An 18,440-nucleotide genomic window follows, 5' to 3' on the forward strand; every position below is an offset into this window, starting at 1 on the left:
AGAGACCTTCTATCTCTGTCCACATTTTAGGGCCTACAATGTGCCACATCCCATTTTGGTACCAGTTCTTGAATTAGTTAACATTTTCTTCATGATAAGCAGTTTCTTTCTTTCTCTCTTTTTTTGTACCAGGAATTGAACTCAGGGGCTCTTGACTACTGAGTCACATCCTCAGCCCTATTTTGTGTTTTATTTAGAGAATAATAAACAGTTTTTAAACCAACTCTATCTTTAAAAAAATAGAATAGTAAGGATATGGGGTTGTCTAAGAAAAACCAAGGAATGCCTTAAGAATGATATGGAACCTGGACTACCATGAAGATTTCTAATCTCTCATCTCTGCCCATTTTCATCTTATGACTTTTATTTTTAAAATTTTAGGGGGTACTGGGAATTGAATCTCGGAGTTCTTTATTATTTAGCTACATCCCCAGTCCTTTCCAGCTTTTGAGACATGATCATGTTAAATTGCTAAGGGTCTAAGTTGCCTCAGCCTCCTAAATTGCTGGCATTTACAGGTGTGCTCGAAGGGTGCTGGCTATTTTTCAAATATTTTTATTGGTGAACCATAATTATACATAATAGGAGCCTTCATCATCATATATTGGTACCTCCACATAGCATAGTTTGGTCTGTTTTATCCCCCATACCTACTCTTTTCCTCCTCTCTTTCTTCCCCTAATCTCCATCCTCTACAAGTCTTCCTTCCATTGTCATGAGGTCTCTTCCCCCACTTTTTTTTTCTTTCTAGCTCCCACATATGACCTTTGACTTTCTCAGTCTATGGCTTATATATCATGGAGCATGATGTCTCCAGTTCCATCCATTTTGATACAAATAACATAATTTCTTTCTTATTTATGGCTGAGTAAAATGCCATTTTGATATATATATATATATATATATATATATATATATATATAAAAAACACTTAACCACCATGTTTTCATTAACCTGACTCTGCTCTTTTCTGAGTCTGCATGGTTTTCTTTTTCTTTTTTTTTCTTCCTTTGTTTTGTTTTATAATAGGAATTTAACCCAGGGACCTTTTACCACTAAGCTACATCCCCAGCCCTTTTTATTTTTTTGAGACAGGCTCTCTTGGGAGTTGCTTTAGGGCATTGCTAAGTTACTGAGGCTGGTCTTGAACTTGCAATCTTCCTGCTTCAGCTTCCCAAGTCACTGGGGTTACAGGCATGCACCCCCACACCTGGCTAAATATACAGTTTTCTTTGTCTGCTAACCAACATTGTTTACTTATATCTCTCCAGTGGGAAAACTGCTGAATAGCTTCCAAGATTACACTTAAGAGAAAAGCAGATATCTCTGATCTAATTCTAAATTTCTTTTTTTATAAATTTATTTTATTTACTTATTTTTATGTGCGCTGAGGATGGAACCCACTGCCTCACAAGTGCCAGGCAAGCACTCTACCACTGAGCCACAATCCCAGCCCCTAATTCTAAATTTCTAGGGAATGAGATTCTGATTGATCCAGGTTGGATTAGGTGTCCGCTTCTGTTTAATTATCTAGAGATAGGAACATGGCAGTTTTTTGCCCCTATAAATGGGGAAAGGAGAGGGCCAGTTCTTAGAAAAGGGCGGATGGGCAAACAATCCAATAGTGTCCAGTTTACTAGAAAACCTCTAGTCCTTCCATTCTTTATCCCTTTAAGCCACTGCCCTCTCACATTCACTGCATGTTTTCAGTTTACCTATGTGCACTGCCTCACCATCTACTTATTCTTTGCCATCTGGGCCTTACCCTCTTGTGATATATTCTTTTATGGAGCATGGAGCTTTTTTTTGCTTTTGCATTCTAATAGAGACTTGTCTCAGACATCATTCATCTTGCTCACTCTTGGGTTGTACAGTTTTGAATTAGTACCAAGACTAATTCACAATTACATTTGGAAACAAGGGCCCTAAAATATAAGATATTTAATATAAATACTAAAAATGGGACACAGTAGTTCAGTGAGTACCAAAAAGGTACAACCTGTAGTTCGTGTTGGCCCACATCTCCTTGCTCAAAGAGATCCTGCCATTCAATTTCGCTTTGTCCCACATTGTCCTGGACAAATTTGTTTCACCATTGCTAACTCGGGAAAAAAATTCTAAAGCAAGCAAGTCGCTGTAGAAATTGTAGTGGTTATTTTTATGTTTCATATGTGTTCTTTCTCACATAAGTAAGGCATATTAATTTCCGCATCAAAGTGAAAATTCTCCCTCCTGGGGAATTTTAGCTCACTTTGGTTAAATTCAATCAATACACTCAATTTCCTTTCCCATGATGCATCACTCCTCCCCCCACAAACTCCTTATGCTGGGAATGGCAGTAAAAAGCCTAAGGCAGTTCAGTGGGATGCAAGGAATTGAGAGTGCAAATCCTAAACACAAATCTTCATGCCCCGCCTCTTTGACCCTGTGAACCACAAGGCAGGAGCTGGGTGGTAGTTACCTTAGCTGACTACATCCTGAGGCCATTTGCTAGAAGACTACAACTCCCAGGATGCTCATCCGCCCCGCCCCATCCCCCCTCCTCCAGCTAAAAAGCGTGTATCACAGAGAAGACGAGGCAACATGGCTCCCGGAGGTGGAAGGAAGAGGCTTTACCCTCTTTGAAGCGGTAAAGAAGAGCAGCGGGAGAGGAGAAAAAAGAGAAGCGACTAGAGCCTGTCATCGCTTTTATCCTCCCAACCTCTCCTGAGTCCGGTCGGCCTCACCCCTCCAGTCCACCCGTATCCAATCTGCGGTCTCCTCCCCTCCCCGCCCTGGTTTCCTCACCCCTCCCCTAGGGAATCCTTTTCCCGCCCCCTCGCCCCCCGCGGAGTGCGCACGCGCCCGCCCCCAGCTTCGCGCCCAGATCGCCGCCTAGCTTGCTCGCGCAGCCGCTGTCTCATCTCGTCTGCCCACCGACGAAGCATGGGCGTCCAGGGCTTCCAAGAGTTCCTGGAGAAGCGTTGTCCTGGGGCCGTGGTGCCTGTGGACCTCCTCAAACTCGCGCGCACTGTATCGCGCCAGCAGCAGCAGCAGCACCTGCACCGCCAGCTGCCCCCGACGGCAGCCTTAGCACCCGGAGCTCCACGCGCCGCCAGGGGCTCTGCTCCTCTGCAACCACCGCTCCCACCCGCAGCTTTAGGTGCCTACTCCGGGGGCGCGGGCCCGAATCGGCACCATCACCCTGCTCACCACTTCCACCACCACGGCCCAGCGCAGCCCGGGCTGCACCCGCCACTGCCGCCGCCGCCCCCTCCGCTGCCCGGGGCTCGAGTGCTTGTAGACGCGGGCTCGGCGCTTCCACGGCTCTATGGCGGTTACCAGACGGATTGGGTGTGTGGCGGCCAGTGGAACGCCATGCTGGGCTACTTGTCAGCGCTGTGCCAGGCTTGTGCCTACCCCGGCGGCGACGGCCTGGAGCTCGTGGTCATGTTCCCCGGGGGCCTGGGCAAGGACCGACTGGCAGAGTGGGGCCGTCGGTGCCAGGCCGAGCGGCAGACAGCGCAACTGATCGTGGGACACGTGGGCAACAAGGGCACCCCTCCACCGCGGGCCTGGTTCCTGCCACCGGCCTGCCTGAGCCACTGCGTGAGGCTAGCACTCATCCGCTTCCGGGTCAAGGTGAGGGAGGGGCCGGATTTTAAATAACACGCCCTACACCTATTTCCTCCCAACTAAACACCTAGCCACCTACCCATTAACCCACTATCACCCACCCACCTACTTACCCACTCAATCCGCTAGCCGTCGATCATTTTATCCATCTATCCCCCCACATACTTCATACCATCTCTACGGATTTGCTTACCTACCATACCACATGTCTATCCGTGTAATCCCAATAGCTCCATTTACCTTCACTTATCTAATTGGCGTTCCTCCAGGTTTTAACACAATCTAGTCAGAATTTCTTTTGCAGCCTCACCTTTCTCCAGCTGTCTTTTACCTCAAACTGAAATACATTTTCCTTGCTTTTCCTAGTTGACATCTACTCCTATACTTTTTTCCAATCTCACAGCAAGTCAGTTGAGCAGATGTTAATTCAACACCTCCAATATTTTTCCCATCTTGACAGGGTGCTGCTTTTTTTTTTTTTTTATTACCCATCTATCCATTCAACCTTTCTCATTTATCCATACTTCAATTTCCTCCTGTGTTAGCCTAAATGAACAAACAAAAACCCACTGATTCACTGTTCAACAAGTATTAACCCACTGAATATAAGGGGTTTGCAAGACACCGTTCCTGCTCTTGGAAAATTAATCATGTACACATGGAACATTTATTTAATCGTGTAAATGTGTACGGCAACTATGGTTTATCATACAGACAGTAAGTATAATACCTGTTTGTGTATGTGTGGGGGGAGGATATTTGTGAACTGAGATAGTCTTCCCTAAAGAAAGACCTTGCCTGGGTCTGCAAGGATGAGTTGGATTTGAATGTGACACAGATTTGGGAGGAGGATACTTTCAGTGAGAGGAAGAAAATGAGCAGAAACAAAAAGGAATACCAACTGTGTGAGGCCCCATGAGCAGTTAAGTCCAATCTGCATGTAGTTGGGTCACTCACTGCATATGGGGCCTGGGGAATAGCTTGGCAGCATCCCCAGTTCTTGGCACCACTGCTGTTGCTCTGTTGCTTTCCCCATACTCTTAGGTTTCAAGTTCCTACGTGTAGGGAATAATAAGGCTTGAGAAGTAAGGAGGTGGGCAGGAGGAAGAAAAAAAACAGTACAAGGTTGGGTAGGATGAAATTGCCAAAAAAAGAAGAAAACTGTGTGTATGCCCATTCCCCAACCAAGGTTCTTGGGGATGTCCTCACAGGACAGGGGATAGTGAGATTCACAAATAAAGAAGTGGTGCCTGCTGAAGTACTGAAGAAAGAAATTTCAGCTGAGAGACTGAAAGACTTACATAGAGAAGCTTACAGTAGTTACTAGAATCTAGTTTATGCTACACTACTGGTGTTCAGTATCAAATCTGTCTAGAGTGGATAGATTATATCTGTCTAAATTTAAAAATACAGTTGTAGGCTGGGGATGTGGCTCAGTGGTAGAACTTGGTTTTACCATGCACAAGGCCCTGGGGTTTGATTTCCCAGCACTACACACAAAATCCAGTCATGACTAATTTAAACATACAAAGGAAATAGTATAAAAGAAATCCACTTGCTTGCCCTTCTAACTGAACATTTTTAATAGATTCTTTATTCATGGCTGTTCTTCCTACTGCTATCCCCTAGACCTTCAAGATTTTTTTACTTCGTTATTAACCTGGTTGCTGGCAATAGTGACCACATTGATGGAACACCCTACTGCATGTGTGCCCTTTTTGTTTTCAGTGCTGGGAACCTAACCCAGGGTCTTGTGCTCTACCACCAAGCTACACCCCAGTCCTGTATAATTCCTTTTAAAAATTATTGTCTCATTGGATCATCACAATTACCCATGAAGCAATATTATCCCTGTTTTCCAAGTGAGAAAACTCGGGCACAGGAGCTTCAGAAACTTGCCCAAAGTCATCCAGCACTAAGTGGCAGAGCTGGGATTCTGGGATTCATGCCCATGCAGTTTGGCTTCAAAGCCCATGCTCTTAACAGTATTCTAAGCCAAATCTTTCTAAAGTGCCACTGTGATTAGATCATTTCCATAATCGACTACTCTTCCCTGGCTCTTGGGTAAAGTCAGGTTCAGATCATTCATTTATTATTACTTTACTGAGTGCTTGCTGGCAAAGTACTAGGCTGGTTGCTGAAGATTCAGAAGTGATAAGAGGATTCCTACCCTCAATGAGATCCAGAGTTCGTAAAAAAGAGACATACTGAAGACAAAATTTCAGATTCTGTGTGCTAATTGTAAATTATATATATATATATATATATATATATATATATATATATATATATATATATATATATATATAATAATAAGGCCCCTATAGGGGCATGGTTTCTTTGGGGTGAGTGAGTGAAAGTTGGGAGGAGCATCACAAATGGGTGCTGAGCCATGAAGTATGCTAAGGATAGTACAGATAGTGGACAAGGGTGTGGAGACCTAAAATGACCATTTGTGAGCTCTGAATAGATTTTGATTGGAGGTTGGCAGGAGAGATGAACACTAAGTATGAGTTTGTGGTTTCCAAACATTTTTTGTTCACATACTCCATCAGTCAAAAATTTTGAGAAGTGACTAAATACATTTTGTCATACTTTACACAAATTATCATTTTTAAAATCCCAGCAGTAGCTGGGTGTGGTGGTGCACATATATACTCCCAGCTACTCTGGAGGTTGAGGTGGGAGGATAGTTTGAGATCAGACCAAGCAACATAGCCAGACACCCATGTCTTAAAAAATAATAACAACTCCAACAGTTAATAAAAATTAAGATGGATTATATAGATATATGGATATGTGATGAGTCAAGTATAGTAAAAATTGATAGAATCTCAGTGGTATTTGGATGTTCATTGTAAAATTATTTCAATTTGGCTGTGTGTTTTAACTTTTTCATAATGTTGGTGGGGGGATTCTCAGTAGTTTTTTTCAGCCCTGAGAACCACTGTTTGGGGAATGTATAAATTTTATTCTCCATGCTAGATTATAAACACTCTGATCTTTTTATATTTTTCATAATAGCTTGTATACTTTGGGCACAGGATTTCTTTTTTTCCCTAAGTAAATTGGTCATTGAACCTAAGGGAATGGGTTGTGAGGGTGACTTTTAAAAAGTGTATGGTGGAACACTTAATATAGTGGATTTAAGACCTGCTTCAGAATTGCATATGTAAATTACTTGTTGATGTTATCAGTGAGTAAAGTTCTCTCTCCTGGTTCTGATTGGTGACTGTTGGAGTGAAGAATTTCCTTGATTGTAACTTGAAAGACATTGATTAATAATGGATAACAATTTCCCCTTTCAGAGGTATTCTGTCATCTCCAAGGGGCAGTTTTTTTGCTTAGATGATTTGCCTGTCTAGCATTTCTTCTGACTGAATATTAGTGTTCTAAAACAAAACCAACTACTTGATTCTTTCCCTCCTTGGTTTTATTCTTCAGACTAGACTGCAAGATGGGCTTTTTTTGGTGCTGGGGATTGAATCCAGGGCCTCATGGGGAGGGTGCTAGGGATTGAATTCAGGGGCACTCAACCAATGAGCCACATCCCATCCCCAACCCTATTTTCGATTTTATTTAGAGATAGGGTCTCACTGAGTTGCTTAGTGCCTTGGTGTTGCTGAGGCTAGCTTTGAACTCTGGATCCTCCTGCCTCAGCCTCCTTAGCCACTGGAATTATAAGCATGTGCCAGCATGCCCAGCCAGGAAGATGGTCTTTTATTCTCAGTATCATTTTCACTTGTGGTAGAGAATGTAAAGGTGGTAGAATTAAATAATAAATTGCTGGGTTGTATGTTTAGCTTTAAACAGTTTAGGATTGCCCACAGATCAATTCAGTGTATATTGTTGAGATAAATTTTGTTGTTTGGTTGGTTTCAGTTATGCATTCTGCAGGCCTTTGTAAATGAAAGTTCCTAGTAGCAGGTAAATTTGAGTAAACCCACAAGTTGCTTATCTGATACCTTCCAAAGGATCTCAGAAGTAGAGGAACCTAAAGCAGTTTTAGATAGTGATTTGGGGGATGATGTAATATGATGAAGAGGATGAGTGCTTTATTTAATAGTTAATGAATATGAGAAAAAAAGGATAAGGTAGCATATCAAATTCACCATTCCACAGGTATAGTTTTTTCACATATGGCCAATTAAAGAAAATGAGTTGTGGTTTAAAGAAAAATATTAAGTTGCAATACTTAGTTGTGGCAGAAATCATAGTGGTAATATGTGAATAACTAGACTTTGAGGAGTCTGACCAGGAGCTGATGGTCATTTTATGCTTTCCTTCTTCAGAATACAATAAAACAATGGCTGGTGTGCTTCCTGACTGTTTAGTTATATAGTCATAAACAACTTGAAAAGTCAGTGAGTCTTCTAGATGCTCTTATTTTGGAAAAATGATCATAATAGTAATTGCTGCTACTTCTTGAGTACCAAGTTATATATAAAGTGCTTTTTAAATATCTTGTTTAGTCCTCACAAGCTTGCTAGCTACATGGTATTGTTCCCCTTTTTACAGTTAAATAACCACGGTACAAAAAGGTAAATAGGGACTAGCTCAACGGTAGATTGAGACCCTAGATTCTATTGCCACCAAATTTTTTTGGTGCTGGTGATTGAATCCAGGGCCTCATGCATGGTAAGTATATGTTCTACCACTGAGCAATAACCCCAGCTCCAATAATTTTTCTTTGGTGTGAGTGCTGGTAAGTGATGGACAAAATTCCTTATTTGAGGTCTCTTTTGCTTAAAATCTCCTTCCAGAATGCCACGGCACTTTTTCCTTCTTTTTGTACATTTTTTTTGTGAGATGGTATAATTTTATTATCTAATTGCATAGATGTGTGAAGAAAAAGTTAAGCTGATTTATTAAGCACTTAGTTTGTGCCAACATTGTTAAATATACTATACTGCCAGTACAAAGCAAATGTGTAAGCTAATTGCCGAATGAGTGAGTTTCACAGTGATGTTAGAGGAATTCAAAAGTAGCATTTCCTTTTTCTGTATTTTCAGTCTCTGATTTCTTTCACTTACAGCACATACAGATTATTATTATTAGCAGTAGTAGTAGTAGTAATAGTAGTGGTGGTAATGGAAATTTAACTCAGGGCCTGAGATAGGGCACTTGCATGCTAGGAAAGTGCCCTATCACTGAGTTACACCCCCCAGTCCCATGCAGAAATAATTTTAACAGAAAAAGTATTCCCCTTTATCATTATTGTTATCTTTTTTCCCTTTTACCATTGTTCTTGAAAAAGAAAAGTGAATTAGTTATCATTCCCTAGCCTATTGTTACTTTATATATGGCTTCACCTCTCTGAGCTGCCACATTCATTTCCATTCTTATCATTCTTGGCCTTCTTTGATCCATTCTATCCTTGAACTACCTCCCTTGGATTCCATAATGTTACTTATGATTTATTTATTTATTATTATTATTAATTTTTTGAGATAGGCCTTGCTATGTTATACCCTGGCTGGCCCAGAACTCCTGGCATCAAGCAATCCGTCTTCTTGCCTGAGCCTCCAGAGTAGCAGGGACTATCAACATGTGCCACTGTGCCCCGTTGTCCTAGTCACATTTTTTTCTTATTCTTTTTAGTTATACAAGACTGTAGAATCCACTTTGATAAAATTATACGAGCATGAAATATATCTTATTGTATTTAGGACCTATTCTGTGATGGTGAGATTCACTATGGTATTTTCATATATGTACATAGGAAAGTTAGGTCAGATTAATCCCACTGTCTTTCCTTTTGCTGTCCCCTCCCTTACCTTCATTCCCCTTTATCTAATTTACTGAACATCCCCAACCTTTTTGTGGGTTATCTTCCACATTGTCAGAGAAAACATTTGACCTTTTTTTTGGGGGACGGGTATTGACTTATTTCACTTAGCATAATATTCTCCAGATCCCTCCATTTACTGGGAAATGTCATAAAGTCATTCTTAATGGCTGAGTAATACTTCTGATTCTTCTTTTGAATCTTCTTGAATCTTTTCTTCTCCCATCCTTTTTGCTCTTCCTGTTCCTGCATCCTTAAATGTTGGTGTTCCTGAGACTTCTGTCCTAGTCACTCTTCTGCATTTGTTTGCTGAGCAATCTCATCCATTACTTTAGCTTTGAGTTTTAAATATATTCTGATTCCTGTGACTCTCTTCCTCCAACCTTTCTCATGAATTTATTTATTTATTTGTGTGTGTGTGTGTGTGTGTGTGTGTGTGTGTGTGTATGAATGTATATATGTTGGTACTAGGGATTTAATCCAGGGGCACTTAACCACTGAGCAGCATCCTTCATGCTTTTTATTTTTATTTTTGAGAGAGTCTCGCTAAGTATCTTAGGGCCTTGCTAAGTTGTTGAGGCAGGCTTTGAACTTGCAGTCCTCCTGCCTCAGCCTCCTGAGGACTATAGGGGTTCGCCACCATGCGTAGCTTCTTATGAACATTGAATCTTTTTAATTCTCTTCTTGATGTCTTATAGGTCACTTAAACTTAAAATAATCCAAGCTGGAACTCATTATCTTAACCCAAAACGTGTTCTACTTGTGGTATTCTCTTTTTCTGTGAGTAATATATTTCCTCCTTTCAAGTTAGAAACCATGAAATCCTTGGTTTTCTTCACTCTCCTTTACATCCCATGTCCCCCTCTCTTTTTTAAATGTTTTTGTAATGGAAATTGAATTCTGGGGCACTCAACCACTGAGCCACATCCCCACCCTATTTTGTATTTTATTTAGAGACAGAGTCTCACTGAGTTGCTTAGTCCCTCCCTTTTGGTGAGGTTGGCTTTGAGCACCTGATGCCCCTGCCTCAGCCTCCTGAGCCACTGGGATTACAGGTGTGCACCATTGTGCCTGACTCTCATGTCCACTTCATCCTATCAGTTCTTCCTCAAAAATGTCTTGAATTTAGCCACATGTGTCTGCTTCTACCCCCATTACCTTAGGTGAAAGCACCAGAATTTCTTATCTTTCCAAGCTACCTTTGCCACTTTAGGTGAATGATACTTTCCTTTGTATTTCTAAAGTGCTCTCTTCTTAATTTCTCATAATTTTCCCTTATAGTATTTAATATCACATTATAATTCTCTTTTTTATTTTATTTTTTAGGTGTAGATGGACACAGCACAATGCCTTTATTTTTATGTGGTACTGAGGATTGAACCCGGGTCCCACCCGTGCTAGGCAAGCGCTCTACTGCTGAGCCACAATCCCAGCCCTATAATTCTCTTTTAAATGAGTTCTAAGAGGACAGTAATTTGCTCTAGAATGAGATATATATCTATATATCTGTATATATCTATATCTAGGTCTATCTGTATAAATATATGTAAAATGATTGTTGAGAGAAAAAGATTGAGAAAAATTAGTTGAATAATTAAACTGTAAAAGGCTTTAATGATCAGATGAGGAACAATTTAGAACCAGTGTTTTATAATGTTATACGTAAACCACATGTAAATGAACTCAGATTGCAAATTGATTGCTAAAATCCTTTGATTCAGAAGTGAGTTTGTAGTTGCTTATCAATGCAGATATAGAATATATAATACCCCATTGTTGGTAGTAATAATAACTATGATGTATGCTAGGTCCTTTTCATATTCATTAGATCATTTAATCCTCACAACCACCCTTCAGGATAGATACTAATCTCCATTTTATAACACAAAAATGGCCTCATTGTAGTTTCTGATCCAAGTTTGGACTGCTGGAACTTAGTTGGACCAAGATTGGAACCTAAAAATATTTGATACCGGAATAGTTCCTCCTTAATATGTCTCAAAATAATACAGTTACAATTGTATTAGTGCACATTCGTTATACAGAATAATGTATTTATTGTCATATATCTATACATTTATATAACATACTGTGATCATTTCTATCTCCCTTACACCCCATAGTTACATTTTTTATGGCTGTATTTCTTTTTCCCAGAATACCTTTTCTTATAATTAGTTTGTGCAACATAATGGAACAGATCTTGGAGTGAGACTGCCTAGAATTAAATCCCTGTTCTTTCCCCTACTCCTTATGTAACCTTGAGCAAATTAACTTCTCTGTGCCTCAATTTCCTCATCTGGAAGATGAGGATAGTAATGCCTACATCACATACTTTTTCTTGTGATCAATAAGTGATTTAATATAAGTAAAGGGCTAGAATATTACATTGCACATAATAAATGCCAACTACTATGACTCTGCCCCAAATGTCATGTGTCCCTAACTGGATTGGACATTAATTATTTCACTCTCATGCTTTAATTTTAGCATGGCATGACATGCAGTGTTCTTGGTGATCTGCCTCCATTCTCTAGCCTCATTTCACCCAATTTTTCTTACCAGAATGATAAGGTCTTTTTAATTCAGTTAACATTTTTCAGCAAATACTCTGTGCCACACATGCTGTGCTAAATACTACGAACAATGGAATTCATTCATTCAGCCAATATTTATTGAGCTCCTGCTATGTGCTAGACAGAGTCAAAATTATGATGTTGCAGTCAATAAAACAGATTTCTGACTTTGTGAAGTTTAAATTCTAATTAGAAGGACAGAATAAGATATATAACAAAATAGACTCTACTGTCTTGTATAACTAAAAAGAATAAAGAAAGAATGAAAAAAAAGATGAAATATAGTATTTTAGGTAGTATAGTAAGTGCTGTGGAGAAAAATTAAGTAGAGAAGTGAGATAAGGACTGTTGAAGTTAGGGGTAGAAAGCATGGTAATCTGTTCTTACAGGAGTTTATAATCTAGTAGAGGAGGCAAGTAATAAAATATAGTATGATACCCTGGTATTATTTTCTGGCCCTTGTGATAGATTCAGGGCATAACCAGTAGAAGTGACAGAATTTACATGCCAGGCACCAAAACCCTTGCCCTTTCATTTGTACCACATAGGAAATTAGAAAGGTTGTGGCAAAGATGGCAAACTGGCAACCAGTAGGTCATATGTGGACCATGCATATGTTTTTGCATTGGTCCACACATTTTTGTTTGGATGGTTTTCTGGAGAACGTTTGTTTTCTTTCATCAATAGTGTTCACCAGAATCTGAAATCAAATAATGTGTTTAGGTGAATATTAAGATATCATCTAATCGAATGATTTTCATTTCCTGCATTGCATTATATGAACACATTTCTTTTTATAAAATATTTATTTTTTAGTTTTAGGTGAACACAACATCTTCATTTTATTTATGTGGTGTTGAGGATCGAACCCAGTTCCTCATATATGCCAGGCAAGTGCGCTACCACTTGAGCCACATCCTTGAGCCACATTTCTTTTTTAGCTAATTTGAATTTGTTGCAAACTTACAAAAATTGTGAAATGTTGCAAAACAGTCTGGCCTTTCAACTTCTCTTGAAATACCAGGTACTCTGGCCATACTGACTGTCCCTTTTTGTTGAGCCACAAGGTCTTCATTTATCAGCATCTCTACCATTGCATGGCAAGTTCCTGACACCGTGACCAAGTGCCCTTTTTCATTCATAATGGACATTTCCTGCAGTATCTTCCAATGATTCAACCATCCTGACATTCACAGCTTTTTGTAATCATCCCTCCCACTCCTTGTGTGGGTTGGAACTAGTGACTTGCTCCTTAGGAGAAGAATACAACAAAAGCAATGATATGTCACTTCCAAGATTAGATTATAAAATACTATGACTTCCATCTTCTTTGTGCTTTCACGATCTCTCTCAATTCTTCTTTTGCTCTTTGGCTTTTCTTGCTTGATCACTTTGATGAAGAAAGCTGCCATGTTGTGAGAGGTTCACTTGACAAGAAATTGAGGGCAGCCTCCAACCGACAGTCAGTAAGGAACTGAGGCCCTAATTTCAACAACGTGCAAGGAACTGAATCATGTCCACAGCCACGTGAGTGAGTGAGCTTGGAAATGGATCCTTCTTATTGAAGCCTTGAGGTGACTATGGTCCTGGCTGACAACACTGATTGAAGCCTGTGAGACACCCTGAGTGAAAGGGCCCAACTAAGGCATGCCCACAGATATTGTGAGATCATAAATGTTGTTTTAACTCACTAAGTTTGGGGGGTAATTTGTCATAAGAAATAGATAACTAAAATACTATCAATTGCTGTGCTTGTGCATTTTTAAAATATATTTTTTATTCGATGGACACGGTACCTTTATTTTATTTATTTTTACTTGGTGCTAAAGATCAAACCCATTTCCTCACACATGCTAGGCAAGTGCTCTACCCCTGAGCTGTAATCCCAGCCCTGTGCTTGTACATTTTTAATGGCAGTGTTGAGAAACCACATCCATGCAAGTGAAAAGGATTATGCAAGAAGTTCACCTATTTGCTGAAAACAGGAATGAGCCTATTTCTTTGTGGAATTGATGAATTTTCCCATGTCTCTAAATAAAATGTGTCTGTTCAAAGACCACCATTCAAAATACCATTTAAAAATAAATCTTTGTTAAGAAATATGACCAGTATACAAAAATGATGACTGCTGAAATGAAAACAACTTTAAAAACAGCTTGGAATTTCAACAATCTGTGTTTTTGAATACAGATAGAATAAGTCATGCTGCCATGAAATACAATTGTGTTAAATGAAGTTTGTCAGGGCTTGGAAACCTTTTGTAGGTGGTACTTTTATTGAAGAATATTGAGTGCAGCAGAAATTATATCATGCGTTTATAAAGATTGGAAACACATTTTGCTCAGGATATCAAAGATGGGTAACTGAACATTTTAGGGACAAATTGGGTCCAGAAGTTCAATTATTTGTAAAGTTTTAGATAGTTGCCATTGCTTATAGCAGATATAAATACCACCCACAGAGCTGTACACTTAGCTATTTGCCTAACCAGTGGTTCTCAAAGTGTGGTCTCTGACCAATAGCACTGTATCACCTGAAAGCTTGTTAGAAATGCAAATTCTCCACCTCTGAAATTGAGGGCAGACTCTTGAACAACCAGTGAGAAACAGAGGCTCTTAGTACAACAACCCACAAGGGAATGAGTCCTGCTAACATCCAAGTGAGTGAACTTGGCAATGGATCCTTCCCCAGTAAAACCTTGAGATGACTGCATTCCTGGCTGACAACTGTGAGTTCAGCCTGTGAGAAACCCAAATCAGATCTACTGAATCAGAAACTGGGGGAGAGGTTCATCTGTTTTATGAAGGTCTTCAGCTGATTCTTTTTAAGTTTGAGAATGAGTGCATGTAGATACAATTTGAATTTCAATATAATCTAACTCTTTTGGACTTGTAGCATTTCATAGGTACATTTTTAAATACCTGCATTTTCTGTGTTGAGCAAAGTGCTGGCAATTGAACCCAGGTCTCTGCACTTGCTAGGCAAGTGCTCAACTATTAAACTATACCCCTAGCCAAGTCTTGAAATTTTTTATATTGATTGATCAAAATTAGTAAATATGACTAGCTTGTGCTTCTGGAAATGTTACTGTTGGACTTGAAACATGTTTTTTAAAGCAGAGACATATTCCAAGGACTTAAACATATACCTGTTTGTTTTCTCCTTAGGATTCACTTTGTACCTAAAAATTCAAAATGAATCAGGTCAAGGATTAGTAATTAACATTGTGATTTTGTGAATTAATAGGTTTATGCCATGGAAATCTGTCTTATTATGTGGAGGTTGATTGGCTTAGTTGAGGCACATTACTCAAGATACTGAAAAAAAAACATGTTTGACATTCAGCACACCCATATGTATTGAAATAAAATATTTGACTTGTTTGGTTGACCTTACAACTCATCTATACATCTTGAATAAAAGCTGGGTTGCTCAAAAATACCTTCACAAATATATGGTTGCATTTGTTCATTCCTAGCAAAATTATGCCTTTGGGAAACTCATTTGGCAAGAGATAAACTGGCTGACTTTCCTTTACTGAAATTAGTTTCCAAGAAATTAAAGTGATGGCCTGAATTACATTCCCACAATTGTGGAGTTTTCTGTTGCATTCCAGAAAAGGCTCTCTGACATGTTTTATGAAAATGAAGAAATATTGTTCAGCCTTTCTCAATGTTCATGGTGTGAAAGAAGAAGAATTATTATAAAGAAATTGAGTTACCATGCTAATGGTACTGAAAAAGAAGAATGATGTCATGGAAATACCAGAATTTTGCAATTATTTTGGGAGAAGTTGCACTCAATATAAAACACTATGCTAGCCAAGCTTAGTGGCACATGTCTCTAATCCCAGCTACTCAGGAGGCTGAGGCAGGAGGATTATAAATCTGAGACCAGCCTGAAAAATTTAGTGAGACCCTGTTTCAAAATAAAATTTTAAAAGAATTGTCAGGGCGTGGTGGTGCATGCCTTGCAATCCCAGCAGCTGGGGAGGCTGAAGTAGGAGGATCGTGAGTTGGAAGACAGCCTCAGCAACTTAGCAAGGTGCTAAGCAACTCAGTGAGACCCTGTCTATAAATAGTACAGAAAAGAACTGGGGATATGGCTCATTGGTTGAGTGCCCCTGAGTTCAATCCTCGGTACCCCAAAATAAATAAGTAAATAAATAAAAGGACTGGAATCTGGGCAAGGTGGCATATAACTAATCACATGGACTCAAGGGGTGGGTTGAGTGAGGAGGATCATAAGGACAAGGCCAGTCTTGGAAACTTAGCAAGATCCTTTCAAAAATCAAAAAATAATAAAAGGACTGGGGATGTACTTAAGTGGTAGACCACTCCTGAGTTCAATCCCAGTACCACAAAAAAGGGTGGGGTGGGAATGTAATTCAGTGGTAGTATGTGCAAGGTCCCAGGTTTGATCCCTAATACCACCAAAACAAAAAATAAACTATGAAAACATCTTTCTAAATGGCTGTTTTCCATTATGAAATGGAATCAACTTGATCACTCCCAGTTAAAGGAGTCAAGACTAAATTCTGTACTGCACATTTTGACAAAAATATTAGACCTCTTGGGACATATTGGGCAGGATCCAAGGTAGAGGAAAATAAACTAAAAAATGTAATGATCAAAATTGTCTCTTTCTAAACTTTTGTTTTAAAATTAAATGGAAAACCCCAGTATCGTGTGTGTGTGTGTGTGTGTGTGTGTGTGTGTGTAGTTAACACCCACAGCATGATTTAGTTTAATTTCTGAAAGTTTATTTTTCGTAGCCTCTTATAAGCATTTGCAAACCCTGTTTCAAGTGCTCTTAGGAATTTCTTACCGTAATTGTCTTCTGCACTTCCTGTCTTCCTTTGTGGGGTAGCCCAGAAGTTTTCTTGAACTCTTGTTCTCTTATTATTCCTAAAGATACCTTCCTTCTGACATTTCAATCTTGATGGTTTTACCTTGGGCAGAATAAGTGCTTGATCTGATACCTCCTGGTCTCAAATGACTTTGAGGACCTCCAGAAATACCATAGACTTTATCCTTCCAGAATAGGCTATAATTTATTTCATAATTACTTTTTCAGAGGATGTGCCAGGCACTTTATAAATAATTTCTAAAATATGAATATTTTAAAAATAGTTTCTAAGTCTTAAAATCAGGTAGGTATTGGATTCTCTCCTTTCACAAATGAAGAAGCTAAGAGACTTCCCTATAACTTGTTTCTACAAGTTCAATTTGAGCATATGTCTACTGAATGCCACAGCTCCTGCTGTATTTACTGATTATAAAAGTTACTGTCAAAGTATAATTTCCAGCCCAAGGAGGGGCCACAACAGAGTTTTTCTCAAAAAAAAAAAAAATCTGGTTTTCTTTGGATTCTTACACATGATACCTACAGAAACATGCTAGTCCCTGGCAGCCTAATAGTAATTAATTTAGTCTCTTAATGGTTGAGTTTTGATTTGAACAATGTCTGGTAATGCGTAGTTGCATCAACAGTAGTTTCAGACAGTTCAGTTGATAAGAGTTCGAGGCACCGTTGAATTGTAAGTCATCAATATTTTTATTGCTAATGCAGATTTTCGCACAAGTTTCCCCACCCCAAATGTTTTTATGAGGGTCTGATTCCTTGTCACCTTTGATTTCCTTTGCTTTGGGATTGAGAAAAGGTGGAAAAGGAAGACCATAGAGCCCTGCCTGAGTCAGACACCAGTTTGGAATATTGAGCATGGTAGATAGTTGGAAAAGTTATATTCCAATGGGATATGAGACAAACTGAAGGCAGTATTGCCTTTGGTTTGAAGTTACTTTAAACAACAAGCATTTATTAAGCTGTTTCTATGTTCCAGGCAGGGAGCTAACATAATTTGCCACTTATGGGCCCACCAGTTATTCTTAGTGAATTTTTGTGCCCATATTTACTATATATTTGTGAATTGATCTGAGATTAGTATATGCACAATTTTCTAGGTGTCTTTATTTGAGAAACAACATATTTAATGGAAAGAACAGTATTTTGAAGTTGAGTCTTACTGGGTTCAAATACAATTTCTGCCATGTTGCTAGCTGTGTGATTTTGGTTAAGTTATTCAAATTTTTCAGGCTAGAGTTTTCTCTGCTAAAAAAAAAAGGAAGAGGAGAGGGATTATGACATAATACCTATTTTATAGGGTTAGATGAATAAGTGAAATATTTCTTTAATTGCCTAGCCCAGTGTTTATCTTGAAACATTAATCACTATAGCTTCAGCTCTGTGAGAGGAGGATTTTGTTTCTTGTTCACAATTTTATCCCCACACCAAGATAACTACCTAGTGTAGTTGAAAAGTTGAAAGTTGAAACCAATTCATTGATTGCCTGCTTTTTGGAAATGTTCTATCTACCAAAGATATAGCAATGAAAAAAAACCCGACATTTTTAAATTCTAGCCTTGGGCTGGGGGTGTGGTTTAGTGGTAGAGTGCTTGCCT

General features: G+C 39.2%; 1 protein-coding gene across 5 annotated transcripts in view; it reads left to right on the plus strand.

Annotated features, from left to right (window-relative positions):
• The first annotated feature begins 2,569 nt into the window (after nucleotides 1–2,569).
• The window catches only part of Fam120c (family with sequence similarity 120 member C), a 127,018-nt gene continuing 111,147 nt past the window's right edge, over nucleotides 2,570–18,440 (plus strand). The window contains exon 1 of one of the 5 annotated variants that reach the window (XM_046452583.2): nucleotides 2,570–3,621. In XM_046452583.2, the coding sequence (XP_046308539.1) occupies nucleotides 2,926–3,621 (696 nt within the window). In that variant the 5' untranslated portion in view covers nucleotides 2,570–2,925. The remainder of the gene's footprint in view (nucleotides 3,622–18,440) is intronic. The other 4 variants (XM_046452584.2, XM_046452580.2, XM_058582038.1 and 1 more) reach the window with 4 other exon arrangements.

The sequence above is a fragment of the Marmota monax genome, unplaced genomic scaffold, assembly GCF_021218885.2.
Source record: "Marmota monax isolate L192 unplaced genomic scaffold, Marmota_monax_Labrador192_F-V1.1 WCK01_AAM20220418_F8-fsc00223, whole genome shotgun sequence".
NCBI lineage: Eukaryota > Metazoa > Chordata > Mammalia > Rodentia > Sciuridae > Marmota > Marmota monax.